At 44.4% G+C, this 15,163-nt stretch overlaps 1 protein-coding gene across 3 annotated transcripts in view; it reads left to right on the plus strand.

The window, feature by feature from the left end:
• usp43a (ubiquitin specific peptidase 43a) overlaps positions 1 to 15,163 on the plus strand; it is a 54,880-nt gene that overhangs the window by 29,177 nt on the left and 10,540 nt on the right. For all 3 annotated transcript variants that reach the window (XM_077015398.1, XM_077015399.1, XM_077015400.1), the window contains 5 exons: positions 721 to 813; positions 3,815 to 3,950; positions 4,801 to 4,945; positions 13,028 to 13,184; positions 14,184 to 14,295. In XM_077015398.1, coding sequence (XP_076871513.1) covers positions 721 to 813; positions 3,815 to 3,950; positions 4,801 to 4,945; positions 13,028 to 13,184; positions 14,184 to 14,295 — 643 coding nt within the window. The remainder of the gene's footprint in view (positions 1 to 720; positions 814 to 3,814; positions 3,951 to 4,800; positions 4,946 to 13,027; positions 13,185 to 14,183; positions 14,296 to 15,163) is intronic.

A 15,163-nucleotide genomic window follows, 5' to 3' on the forward strand; every position in this document is an offset into this window, starting at 1 on the left:
TGCTGAAATATTCAAATAAAAAAAGCTTTATTACTCTCCACCTGTGTAAACATTGTAGCATCCGTCTTGGTACTCTTCCATTCCTTCTCTCTATTTTTATTTATTTATTTTTGTCGTGCTCACCTGAGTTGCATTGTGGGTTAGTGGCTTCTTCCTAAATGTCTTTTCACTGTATGGCTGTTCAATTATGGAGGACGACCAGGTTTTTTTTTCCATTTTGAACAGGGTGTGGGGGAAGGGTGGGGGGAGGATGCTGGGGCAGATGGAGGTGACGGAGTTATTTCTACCTTTGCACCTGCGTGTCTGACAAGATTTGTAGAGACTGAAAAATGAGAATATGATATCAGATTTAGTTGAACTTGTGTAGCTGGATCAAGATCCGGTAAACAAGTTGTAGTTGCTTTTGTAAACAATAAATGGGTGGTGTTGATTACACTGGTATTAAGAGTAAAATAAATTCTATATAGGAAAAATACACAAACATGCAAACACAGTTACACACATATCTAACACACATGTTCTCTGACACACAAACACACACATAAAAACAAAAGCAGACACATGGACAATTATGATCACTTGATGTTCATAAAAAAAAAATTAATAGTATTATTTAAATATGGTGTGAGCTGCTATCTCATGTTGATAATCCCAGATTAAATGGGCAATCAGAACAAGAAACAACTCATTGAACAGCCTGTGTAATGGCGTGGTTTTCAGATCTTCACTGACGTGTCCACACTGCCTGAAACAGAGCAACACCTTTGACCCCTTCCTCTGCATTTCCCTGCCGATTCCACTCCGACAGACCAGGTAAGAGTGTGTGTGTGTGTGTGTGTGTGTGTGTGTGTGTGTGTGTGTGTGTGTGTGTGTGTGTGTGTGTGTGTGTGTGTGTGTGTGTGTGTGTGTTTGTTTGTGAAGATGTGTGTGGGTGGGTTGGGGGAGATGTAACCATCTTTATGAAACCTGTAATAAATCACTCACTCTGAAACACATAAAACATATTCTGTTCTGTTTGACCATATGTGAGAGCAAGGGCATGACAGCAAAGTGCATGAGCTAATGCAGACCTCTGAGATACAGACAGAGAGAGACAGATAGAGAGTAGAGAGAGACAGATAGAGAGTAGAGAGAGAGACAGATAGAGAGTAGAGAGAGAGACAGATAGAGAGTAGAGAGAGACAGAGACAGGTAGAGAGTAGAGACAGAGACAGATAGAGAATAGAGAGAGAGACAGATAGAGAGTAGAGAGACAGATAGAGAGTAGAGAGAGAGAGTAGAGAGAGAGACAGATAGAGAGTAGAGAGAGACAGATAGAGAGAACAGAGAGAGACAGGTAGAGAGTAGAGAGAGAGACAGGTAGAGAGTAGAGAGAGAGACAGATAGAGAGTAGAGAGAGACAGATAGAGAGTAGAGAGACAGATAGAGAGCAAAGAGAGACAGATAGAAAGAACAGAGATAGAGAGCTGAGAGAGAGACAGTTTGATAGAAGAGAGATGGGAGGCAGTTAGAGAGCAGAGAGACAGGGAGTTGAAAGAGAGACAGATATATATCAGAGAGAGACAGCAGAAAGACAGCAGAGAAAAAGAGAGACAGAGAACAGAGAGAGAGAGACAGATGGAGGGCAGAGATAGAGACAGATAGAGAGAGGACAGTACTTTTTTGATGTATGTGTATCATTACAGTACTTTTACAATTGATTGGTTAAGCACAATTTTGAAAGTTCACAGAGTTCATTTTGTCCACTCTGCCAGACACCACACACAATCCACTCAACTACACACCACACACAATCCACCCAACTACACACCACACACAATCCACCCAACTACACACTACACACAATCCACCCAACTACACACTACACACAATCCACCCAGCAACACACCACACACAATCCACCCAACTACACACTACACACAATCCACCCAACTACACACTACACACAATCCACTCAGCAACACACTACAAACAATCCACCCAGCAACACACCACACACAATCCACCCAGCAACACACTACACACAATCCACCCAGCAACACACTACACACAATCCACCCAACTACACACTACACACAATCCACCCAGCAACACACCACACACAATCCACCCAACTACACACCACAGAACCACCACCACCAGAACTTTTTGCAAGACAAAATACTTCATTCAGAACCATACAATAATTTAGACAAACCCAAGTTTGTCGTCGTATGGCACACAAAGGGTTCATACGATCTCACTCTGTTTGAACTACTTCCACACTGCTGTGCTCAATCTAAAACACCTTTAACATTTCCGCTTTCCTGATGATACAGTCTGGCTTTGGTTTCAGTCAGACATGCTGTTAGTACAGAAATAAAGCATATAAATAACCAAACAAAACACACAAGACCAGCAGTGCACACTGGGAAATTATTATCCCTCTCCACACAGTAACATCCATCCAATTATTATCCCTCTCCACACAGTAACATCCATCCATGCATTTCTAAAAGATACATTTTGCAGTGGATCTCAGAACAGAACATATTCTAAAGAGAAGACGGTACATAAACACAGCATGCTTGCATTTGTGGAGACACAAAAAAGAATGAATTCAAAAAAGAAGAATCTAATCATCTCTTGGTCACAGTAGTTCCTGCACACCACAGGGCCACACCCACTCCCACCATAGGGAAGAGTTCTCACCAATGGTAAACCCACTGGTGCACGGACCCTGCCTCAGGTTGGTCACAAGTCTCCTCTGTAGCCCCATGGCCACAGATCATAAATGTCCCTCAAACAGGTACTCTTCAGTAAGGAAGGGAGGGAAAAACTGTGGATGCTGATGAAATCAGTTATGGACCAGAGCAGAGCAGATCAGACCAGATCAGATCAGACTAGATCAGATCAGACCTCTCCACTTGGCCTCCCGCTTGACAACGGCGTGGAGTCTGATAATGGGAGTGCATGGACTGCGTTGTTATGAGATCCCAGGTTGGCATGACAATCCCTTCTGTGTAAGCACGCTGAGCTGGGATGTTCAGAGTGGCTCGATGGCCAGTGATGTTTCACCCTCATCTTGCTGTAATGATAACTCAAGCCAACCCACACAGTACAGCTTTGGAACCCCTCAAAGATCTTTCTCTGTTAGACAGGGAGAGATGGGCAGAGTGAGGGTGATGGAGGGAGACACAGTGAAGAACTGGCCCGTGTTTATTATGCTGCTTTCTGGAACACAGAGTGTTCTGGTCTGGTTCTTGGTCCTGCAACCCAGCTGAACTGAACTAAAAAGCTGCTGCACATACTGGGATATGCTGTTAGCAAAGGTGGCTTTATAGTAGGAGCAACTGGATGGTGCTGTGTGTGTGTGTGTGTGTGTGTGTGTGTGTGTGTGTGTGTGTGTGTGTGTGTGTGTGTGTGTGTGTGTGTGCGTGTGTTTGCGTGTGTATGTGTTCCAGGGCAGTGTTCTGGTGTTCAGCAGTAAGGTTCTGCGTTATGTGAGAGACTCTGTAACTCTGCATATGTGTGTGTGTGTGCGCGAGTGTGTGTGTGTGTGTGTGCAGGGCGGTCAACGTCACTCTGGTGATTAGCAGTAAGGTTCTGCGTTATGTGAGGGACAGTGTAACTCTGTGTGTGTGTGTGTGTGTGTGTGTGTGTGTGTGTGTGTGTGTCCAGGGCGGCCAACGTCACTCTGGTGTTCAGCAGTAAGGTTCTGCGTTATGTGAGGAACAGTGTAACTCTGTGTGTGTGTGTGTGTGTGTGTGTGTGTGTGTGTGTGTGTGTGTGTGTGTGTGTGTGTGTGTGTGTGTGTGTGTGTGTGTGTGTGCAGGGCGGTCAACGTCACTCTGGTGTTCAGCAGTAAGGTTCTGCGTTATGTGAGGGTGGGTCTGGCCGCACCGCTGTTGGGCTCCGTCTCTGCACTCAGAGCTCAGCTGGCCCACGAGGGCAACATCAGCCCTGAGCAGGTAAGACACCCCCTCTCTCTCTCTCTCTCTCTCTCTCTCTCTCTCTCTCTCTCTCTCTCTCTCTCTCTCTCTCTCTTACTCACTCACTCACTCACTCACTCACTCACTCACTCACACACACACACACATACACACACACACACACACACACACACACACATACACACACACACACACACGAAAAAGCTTCCATGACAAACACAAACATACAAAACACAGAACTACACCTCAAAGTTTCTCACTATAAGGGATAAGTAAGTGTGTGTGGTTTTCCTGTGTGTGTGTGTGTGTGTGTGTGTGTGTGTGTGTGTATGTGTGTGTGTGTGTGTGTGTGTGTGTGTGTGTGTGTATGTATGTATGTATGTGTGTGTGTGTGTGTGTGTGTGTGTGTGTGTGTGTGTGTGTGTGTGTGTGTGTGTGTGTGTGTGTGTGTGTGTTTAATGGGCACAGGAGTTAATACATTTTTGATGGTGGGTTGTGAGTTTCTATTATACTCAGCCTTTCCTTTTCTTTCACGCTCTCATGCTCTTTCTCTTGTACTGCCTCTCTTCTTTCACTCTCACTCCTCTCTCTCTCTCTCACCTTCTCTTTTTCCTCTTTCTCTCCTCTGTTTCCTTCCCTAAGACTGTATCATTATCTGCCTTTGTTCCTGCTTTCTCTCTGCCTTTTCTGAAATCTCTTTCCCACAGTCCATCAGTTCTTCCTCCAAACACGGCCTCCCTCCTTATACATTCTAGCACTTCTGTCATGTTTGCTACCGAACCATCTGTACTGTGTGTGTCACAACTCGGATCGCTGGATCTGGTGGAATCCCTTGAGAATCCACTCTCTCTGATTGGCTCCTTGCCAGGTGATCCTAGTGGAACTGTACTCAAATGGCTTCCAGCGTTCCTTCTCGGATGACGACGACATGACCAGCATTGCTGAAAGTGACATCATCTATGCCTTCCAGGCCCCGCCCCCTTTAAGCAGAGGCAGTTCCTCACGATACTCAGGTAACTAAAACAATAAAATTAATTTTGTTCAATTAAATAAAATTTGTTCACAAATTAAAAAACTGATTCATGTTTTGGAGTTCATGTTTACATTTTATAGTGTAAACAAAAATATCCTGACATACCTGGGGCTATACAGGCAGCTGGTGAACAAAGCACCTCTGTCTCTCTCTCTCTCTCTCTCTCTCTCTCTCTCTCTCTCTCTCTCTCTCTCTCTCACACTCACACACACACAAACACACACACACACACACTTTTTCTTTTTATTTCTTTTTGCATTTCTGTATCTCCCTGCACATTTTGCTTTCTCTCTCTCTCTCTCTCTCTCTCTCTCTACCCCCTCCCCCCTTCTCTGTATCTCTTTAACTACAGACGGACAATTAATTATGCATAATGCGCTCAAAGGTTCTATGAAATATTAAAGCCGTTGATAGATTCTGGTCTATGACAGTGACAGATATCTTTATTTCCTTTATTTACTGCACACTCAAAACAAGTCTATGCAGTGTCAGGAGCAGCAGGAGTCAAGAGATCCAGCTTGGTGATGGCGGGGCTGTTCAGCTAGTTCAGTAGTTCAGTTGTTAGTTCAGTAGTTCAGTGGTTATTTTACTGGTTACTTTGATATATGATTCAGTTATTTTGTCGGTCTGTTTGGTTAGTTTGAATGTTCGTCATTTATTGATTAGTTTATATGCAAGGTTGAGGGTGGTTTGAAGGTTAATTTCTTTTTCCATTGGACAATTCTTAAACTAAAATTGGTATGTATGTAAGGGCCCCACAGAGGTGGTTCCATTGAAAGGAAGAGCTCAGGAAGTGGAAATGGAGGCGAAGATGAAAACAGAGCCTGGAGTAAAAACAGCAACGCAGAGACGTTGCTCGGAAAGTGAACCAGCCATCCGCCCACTCCTCACACCAGACAGAACGCTGCTCCAAACGCTACACCTCACACCAGGCAGAACGCTGCTCCAAACGCTACACCTCACACCAGGCAGAACGCTGCTCCAAACGCTACACCTCACACCAGACAGAACGCTGCTCCAAACGCCACACCTCACACCAGACAGAGCGCTGCTCCAAACGTCACACCTCACACCAGGCAGAACGCTGCTCCAAACGCTACACCTCACACCAGGCAGAACGCTGCTCCAAACGCCACACCTCACACCAGACAGAACGCTGCTCCAAACGCCACACCTCACACCAAACAGAACACTGCTCCAAACGCCACACCTCACACCAGACAGAACGCTGCTCCAAACGCCACACCTCACACCAGGCAGAACGCTGCTCCAAACGCCACACCTCACACCAGACAGAACGCTGCTCCAAACGCTACACCTCACACCAGACAGAACGCTGCTCCAAACGCTACACCTCACACCAGACAGAACGCTGCTCCAAACGCCACACCTCACACCAGACAGAACGCTGCTCCAACCATCACACCTCATCAAGGGCCTTTGACTTTACTGTGCCACAAGAAAACCATATGCTTCATACGGATGCGCTAATGCCAGCCACACCTGCGCTCCGCTGTGGGGTTTAGTCGCTCGCTCCAGTGCACTGACGATGCTCATCAGCTAGTTAACAGACCTTTCATACGGCTACGAGTGTCTAAGGATTAGAATGAGAACCTTTATTTGCTGAGTGTGTGGTGTACAACAAGTGATTCTTGGTGTAAATGTCAAACAGAAAATTTGAACCAGGATAAAGCCAATCTTTCAAACCCACTCTAACCCAGAGCATCAAACCCACTCTAACACAGAGCATCAAACCCACTCTAACACAGAGCATCAAATCCAGTCTAACCCAGAACATCAAACCCACTAACCCAGAATACAAAAGAGAAATTGACTAGCCTAAGCTATATTTTACTTTCTAGCATTAATACAGACTAAAGGTCTAAAGTAGAGGTATGTCTGCACAACAAAACTCCTCAGAGCAGAAGCTGTTTTAGCTTAAACTATGCCAGAAAGCAGTCACAGTTACTGAGGTGGTAACTGATGCATAATGTGTTATAAATCCCACAGGAATAGGAATAAATCTCTTCCCTGCTCCCGTAGTTAGAGTCTTCGTTTTGTCCCTCTACATGCAGACTAACTCTACATGCAGACCACTATGGCAAGTCTGGTGTGGCCAGCATGTGTCATGAAGCAGCTGTGTGTAAAATCTTATTCAAATGGACAGGAGCAACCTGGAACCCATGGGCCAACTTCAAATTAATGGCAGTATAGTGGATCAAAAATAAACGTGACATATCACAAAAGGTAAAATATCTAATCCCTTAACTAAACCTCCAGAAAATTCCCACAAATTATGCTAGTTGCAAGCGTTTCACCAGATCCACTGTAATGTTACATTTGGTATTTCTTTATAACATAGAGAGAGAGAGAGAGAGAGAGAGAGAGAGAGAGAGAGAGAGAGGAGGGGGATTCAGGGTGAGAGTTCTACTTTGGCACAGATGTGTTCAAGGACAGACAAAAAATGTTTTCAAAACAAGATGGGGCCATCTTGGACAGTCACCCTAGTAACCTAAATCTGTGAGAGCATTTCAGAACAGGCCTCATGCAAATGTACAGGCAATAGAAACTGATTTTATAAACAACTAACTGACCAGGGAAAGCATCCCATCATATAGAATAAATATTGCCAAATCATATTCACATAAACTAAAGGGTTTAAATGAATCAAACATACATTAAATGAGGAGATACTATATCATTTGAAGTTGATATCAAGGCTTATTTCAATTAATTTGAGGAGAAATTGTTTTGGACATGTTTGGTTTGGTGTTGCCATGTGATGTCTCTTGAGGCTGTGATTTTGCAGTTCTGTTTTGATTAAACGTGAGCAGATGAATAACTCAGTACCTGAGTAGTCTATTTGCTAGATATTTCTTGCTTTTACTCGAGTCAAATGACTGCTGTTACTTCTGAATAGTTGAATAGTTATTATTGTCTAGTAGCAGTACCTGAGTACAATTATGGCTACTCTACCAACCTCTGCCTAGAACATCAAAATCACTCTAACCAAAACCATTAAACCCGCTGTACCCAGAACATCAAACCCACTCTAACCCAGAGCATCAAACCCACTCTAACCCAGAGCATCAAACCCACTCTAACCCAGAGCATCAAACCCATAGTAACCCAGAGCATCAAACCCATAGTAACCACAGAGCATCAAACCCACTCTAACCCAGAGCATCAAACCCACTCTAACCCAGAGCATCAAACCCATAGTAACCCAGAGCATCAACTCCACTCTGTCTCAAAGCATCAAACCCATACTAACCCAGACAAGTGTAGCATAATTGATTAGAATAGGGTACGAGAGTATAGAAGAGCAGTGGAATAGAGTGGTGGAGAAGAGTAGTGGTGTAGGAAAGTGTAGTACAGTAGTGGAGTGGAGTAGTGGAATACTGTAGTGGAGTAGAGAAGTGTAGTACAGTAGTGGAGTAGAGAAGTGTAGTACAGTAGTGGAGTAGAGTAGTGGAATACTGTAGTGGAGTAGAGAAGTGTAGTAGAGTAGTGGAGTACAGTAGTGGAGTAGAGAAATGTAGTACAGTAGTGGAGTAGAGTAGTGGAATACTGTAGTGGAGTAGATAAGTGTAGTACAGTAGTGGAGTAGAGTAGTGGAGTAGAGAAGTGTAGTACAGTAGTATAGTAGAGAAGTGTAGTACAGTAGTGGAGTAGAGAAGTGGAATACTGTAGTGTAGTACAGTAGAGGAGTAGAGTAGAGGAGTAGAGTAGTGTAGTAGAGAAGTTTAGTAGAGAAGTGTAGTACAGTAGTGCAGCAGAAGTGTAGTACAGTAGTGGAGTAGAGTAGTGGAGTAGAGAAGTGTAGTACAGTAGTGGAGTAGAGAAGTGAAATACTGTAGTGGAATAGAGTAGTGGAGTAGAGAAGTGTAGTACAGTAGTGTAGTACAGTAGTGGAGTACAGTAGTGGAATAGTGTAGTTGAGTAGAGAAGTGTAGTACAGTAGAGTACAGTCATGGAGTACAGTAGTGGAATAGTGTAGTTGAGTAGAGAAGTGTAGTACAGTAGAGTACAGTCGTGGAGTAGAGAAGTGTAGTACAGTAGTGGAATAGAGTAGTGTAGTACAGTAGTGGAGTAGAGAAGTGTAGTACCATAGTGGAGTAGAGTAGTGGAGTAGAGTAGTGTAGTAAAGTAGTGTAGTAGAGAAGTGTAGTACAGTAGTGGAGTAGAGAAGTGGAATACTGTAGTGGAGTAAGAGAAGTGTAGTACAGTAGTGGAGTAGAGTAGTGGAGTAGAGAAGTGTAGTACAGTAGTGGAGTAGAGAAGTGAAATACTGTGGTGGAGTAGAGAAGTGTAGTACAGTAGTGTAGTACAGTAGTGGAGTAGAGTAGTGGAATAGTGTAGTTGAGTAGAGAAGTGTAGTACAGTAGAGTACAGTAGTGGAGTAGAGAAGTGTAGTACAGTAGTGGAATACAGTAGTGGTGTAGAGAAAGTGTAGTACAGTAGTGTAGTAGAGAAGTGTAGTACTGTAGTGTAGTACAGTAGTGGATTAGAGTAGTGTAGTACAGTAGTGGAATAGAGTAGTGTAGCACAGTAGTGTAGTACAGTAGTGGAGTACAGTAGTGGAGTTGAATAGTGGAGTACAGAAATGTAGTACAGTAGTGTAGTACAGTAGTGGAGTTGAAGAGTGGAGTACAGAAGTGTAGTACAGTAGTGGAGTTGAATAGTGGAGTACAGTAGTGGAGTTCTTTTCAGTTGTGAGGAGCTGATTTGCATGGTAAATTCTCCCAATCCCTCCACATGTGTACTGGATGCTGTACCAACACATCTACTCCATGAACTACTGCCTATTTATATAGAACAATTGCTCGCTATAATTAACTCTTCTCTGAGCCTAGGCTACATGCCTAAATCATGTAGACTTGCAGTCATTAATGCATTAATTAACAACCTGGTCTCAATCAACATGAACAACTATAGGTCAAGCTCTAATCTTCTAGAGAATATAGTCCCTTCACAACTCTACATTCTGTAGACAGATCATGTCCTCAAATTATTTCAGTCTGGATTTAAACCACCACAGCACAGAAATTGCATTGACTAAAGTAGTTAATGATTTCTTAATATCCTCTGCTAAAGGATACCTTTCTTTTCTTGGACCTTGGTGCTGCCGTACTGCTGCAGTCTGTATTGGGCCCCATATTATTCTCATTATATATGCATTAAGCACAATCATTCGTAGGCATGGTATTAGCTTCCATTGCTATGCAGATGATACTCAGTTGTATATACATTGTATTACAAAAGGGAATACACCCCTCTCATTTCTGCAGATATTTAAGTATATATTTTCATGGGACAACACTGACAAAATTACACTTTGACACAATGAAAAGTAGTAAATTTATTCTTGCAACAAAATAACTTAATATACAGCCAGTAATGTCTAAACAACCGGCAACAAAGTGTAATTTTGTCAGTGTTGTCCCATGAAAAGATATACTTAAATATCTGCAGAAATGAGAGGGGTGTATTCACTTTTGTGAAACACTGTATCTTCTAATCCAGATGATGCCAACACTGCTTCCAAAATTAAGAACTGCATCCAGGAAATAAAAATGGCGTCTGAATGGCGTCTGATTTTCTTCCTGAAAGATAAGACTGAGGTGTTACTTCTTGGACCCAAAGCTGCCATAAACAATTGGTCTCTTACCCTGGTTTTTCAGTAACACCTAAATTTACAATAAAAAGCTTAGGTGTCACTATTGATTCGGATCTTTCATTTGATACACACATATGCAATCTCACTAAGGGTGCCTTTTTGCATTTATGTAATATTGCTTAGCTGAGACATTTACTTTCATTACCAGATGCAGAGAAACTGCTGTTTCATCAAAATTAGACTACTGTAACGGTCTTTCAATTGGATGCTCTTAACAGTTCCTAAAGTCCAACTTGTACAGAATACAGCAGCCAGAATCCTAACCTAGAACATTCCATCACATTTATCCTACTCTCTCAGTGTTGCACTGGCAACTCAAATCAAATGAGGGCAACGTAAGTTGTTGAGCGCTTCGGTGGCGGCATGTGACGATTGTCGAGCGGGCAAGGGGGCACCGTGCAGCGATTATTGTAAAATACATGGGTCTTATTATTTACGTTGAGGGGGCGAGACACCTCGCCTGAGGGGGCGACGCCCCCTTTCACCCCCCCCGTGGCGCCGGCCCTGATCTCAGATTACCAGAAATTACCAGCCCCCCGAGCCCCAGACCTTACAAGGGGAATAATAACTGAAGGCTTGATTAAATCGGTGAGTCTTAAGTCTAAATTTAAAGATTGGAACTGTGTCAGAATCTCGGATTGGAGCTGGAAGGCTATTCCATAATTGAGGGGCTTTAAAGGAGAAAGCTCTGCCTCCGGCTGTAGTCTTACAAATTTTTGGAACTAAGAAATCCAGCATTTTGGGAGGAGTGTAGTGGACTACAGTAGAGGAGTGTAGTGGACTACAGTAGATGAGTGTAGTAGACTACAGTAGATGAGTGTAGTAGACTACAGTAGAGGAGTGTAGTGGACTACATTAGAGGAGTATAATGGACTACACTAGAGGAGTGTAGTATACTACAGTAGAGGAGTGTAGTGGACTACAGTAGAGGAGTGTAGTGGACTACATTAGAGGAGTATAGTGGACTACAGTAGAGGAGTGTAGTGGACTACAGTAGAGGAGTGTAGTAGACTACAGTAGAGGAGTGTAGTGGACTACATTAGAGGAGTATAGTGGACTACACTAGAGGAGTGTAGTATACTACAGTAGAGGAGTGTAGTGGACTACAGTAGAGGAGTGTAGTGGACTACAGTAGAGGACTGTAGTAGACTACACTAGAGGAGTGTAGTAGACTAGATTAGAGGAGTGTAGTGGACTACAGTAGAGGACTGTAGTAGACTACACTAGAGGAGTGTAGTGGACTACATTAGAGGAGTATAGTGGACTACAGTAGAGGAGTGTAGTAGACTACAGTAGAGGAGTGTAGTAGACTACAATAGAGGAGTGTAGTAGACTACAGTGGAGGAGTGTAGTAGACTACAGTAGAGGAGTGTAGTGGACTACAGTAGAGGAGTGTAGTGGACTACAGTAGAGGAGTGTAGTATACTACAGTAGAGGAGTGTAGTAGACTACAGTGGAGGAGTGTAGTGGACTACAGTAGAGGAGTGTAGTAGACTACAGCGGAGGAGTGTAGTATACTACAGCGGAGGAGAGTAGTATACTACAGTGGAGGAGTGTAGTATACTACAGTAGAGGAGTGTAGTAGACTACAGTAGGTGAGTGTAGTAGACTACAGTAGGTGAGTGTAGTGGACTACAATAGAGGAGTGTAGTAGACTACAATAGAGGAGTGTAGTAGACTACAGTGGAGGAGTGTAGTAGACTACAGTAGAGGAGTGTAGTGGACTACAGTAGAGGAGTGTAGTGGACTACAGTAGAGGAGTGTAGTATACTACAGTAGAGGAGTGTAGTAGACTACAGTAGAGGAGTGTAGTATACTACAGCGGAGGAGAGTAGTATACTACAGTAGAGGAGTGTAGTATACTACAGTAGAGGAGTGTAGTAGACTACAGTCCACCTGCTCCAGCATGTACGTGGAGAATACGTACCTGTAGATCTGAACCACCAGAGGTTACTGCCCCTGATCAGCATCCGTATCCTCTCTGAATCACGTCTGTGTGTGTGTGAGATAGAGCGGCTGTTCTAAGTGTGACGTATTGCACTGCCAGTCATAAATCTCTCAGCAGGGCCAAACGTCCACCTTTGACTCAAAACGGAGATTATCGCTCAGTAACCGTTGCCAAGGAAACCTGCCGCCCCTCTCTCTTGCAGACACAACCCTGCTCACTTTGTGAAGAAGCAGAATGTCAACATGTCTACGTTGCAGACAGTCTGCAGTGTTCCAGCGCAGATGTGCTCCAAACGCCTTACACGCACGATGTGTTTCTCGCTTCCTTGCTTTGTGCTTATATCTGCGTGCTGCATGAAACTGCCGTGCTCCACTGATACATACATTCATTGTGCTATAACACATTGTGATAAATCTTGTGTTTTACATTTCCAGGATTCCATCACTCCCTCCCTTCTTCCCCATACACTGCTGAAGGTCAAAGGTCACTGGCCTCGGGTACGCTGTCATCAGAGTTCCTGAACCAGGGCGGTTCCTCCAGCGTTCTCCTCCTCATCTGCAACACTCAAGGAAGTGGACAACACGCGACCAGGTGACTGTTTCAGCATGCCAGCCAAAGCCGAGTGCCATTACAGCACGAGCACGGCTTCCCACAGACGCCACCGACGCTGTTGTTCACAAAGCATGAAGACACGGCAAACCGGCAAAGCCTGGAACACAGCTCAGTCCTGACACTGGTGCCCACACCCTGGCTCGGGAATCTACAGTAGAGGAGTGTAGTAGACTACAGTAGGTGAGTGTAGTAGACTACAGTAGAGGAGTGTAGTAGACTACAGTAGAGGAGTGTAGTGGACCTGGAACACAGCTCAGTCCTGACACTGGTGCCCACACCCTGGCTCGGGAATCTACAGTAGAGGAGTGTAGTAGACTACAGTAGAGGAGTGTAGTAGACTACAGTAGGTGAGTGTAGTAGACTACAGTAGAGGAGTGTAGTGGACCTGGAACACAGCTCAGTCCTGACACTGGTGCCCACACCCTGGCTCGGGAATCTTCACCGGCGCATTAGTCTGAACTAGATGGCATATATTCCCCTGAAGCTCCTGGGAATGTCAGAATGCCATTTGACTACCTGAGGCCAGGACAGAGAGACAGAGAGATAGAGAGACAGAGAGATAGAGAGACAGACAAAAAGTGTGCTGCGAGTCTGATGCTGGGTCCCTGTTTTATGCAGAATTCCACAACCTCTTTGAAAAAAGCGAGTCAATGTACAGACCAAGAAAATCAGACAGATGAACCAGATTACACTATATTCCCTATAAATGGGATTGTATTAAGATTATGTAAGTTTTAAAAGGAAATACTTTAAAGGGAACTTTTCAGATTCTTTCATTCTCTCTCCCCTCTGCCTCTCTGTGTGTTTCCCCTTTCCCTCTTTCTCTCCTCTTTCTCTCCCTCTCTCTACTCTCTCTATCCCGTCCCTCTCTCTCCTGTCCTCTCTCTCTCTCCTGTCCTCTCTCTCTATCTCTCTCTCTATCTCTCTCTCTCTCTCTCTCTCTCTCTCCCTCCCTCCCTCTCCCTGACTCTGTCTCAGGTTTGGCCCTCCGTTTCTCATGCATGAGGAAAGGGGTGTGTCATGGGCGGAGCTCCAGCAGAGCATTCTCAGCAAACTCTACTACTTGATGCTCAGTGGAACTCCAGCACAGGTATAGCACCATTCTGTCACACACACACACAGGAATGCCTTGATTAACTATTTACTGGTTTCATATCCCCTGCTGACTGCAGCTCATAAATTGCATGCTACACTGCACTTGATAATGAAGACAGACTGTTCCGTTGCGTTTTTCCAGTTCCATATGGACGTTTGAATGATGCCATGCTTCAGTGGGGAACGTAACACATAATGTGTGGACCCCAAGAGCGTCTCATGACCAGAATGTTGGCCTCAGAACGATCAGTATTTAGAACGAGCTTGTGATGGTCAGGCAGATTCAGTAACTACAACAAAGACTTTGATTCTAGGGATAGTCTCTCTTTCACTCTTTTATCAGGTTTATGTCCGCCCACATTAAGTCACGCCCCCAAGCCTCTGTGCATCGCTGTGCAAGTCATAAACACGTCCCTGAACCTGGGAACCCGGTCCCATAGAGACCCCACCAATATGAGTTCAGTTCAGCATCACCATGAGGCAGTGAGATGCTGTAATCTCAACTCCAGTGGTTAGTGGAGTAGTTGGAAGACATGGAAGATGTTGTCTCATCGAGAGAGTTTTTAATACTGGCCGTTTATTTCCCTTTATGCTCGACCGCTGTTTCATTTTCTCATAACCGACGTCTTAAATTGTTAATCCGGAGGCCCGAATCCCCGCTGCGCTTCGCAATAAGACAGACTTCGGTCCGTTAAAGAAGACGGGGTCTGGAAATGAGGTGCACGTAGGGGCCTGTGTGCGTCAGCCTCCAATACCACGGGCTGCAGAAGAGAGCTGCTTCAGTGATGTCAGCGTGAAGAATGTGCCGGAATCCTGTGATCCTTTGATAAATGGCTTTCTCACTTTCTTTGTCTTCATGTGGA

This window comes from Brachyhypopomus gauderio, chromosome 8, assembly GCF_052324685.1.
Source record: "Brachyhypopomus gauderio isolate BG-103 chromosome 8, BGAUD_0.2, whole genome shotgun sequence".
NCBI lineage: Eukaryota > Metazoa > Chordata > Actinopteri > Gymnotiformes > Hypopomidae > Brachyhypopomus > Brachyhypopomus gauderio.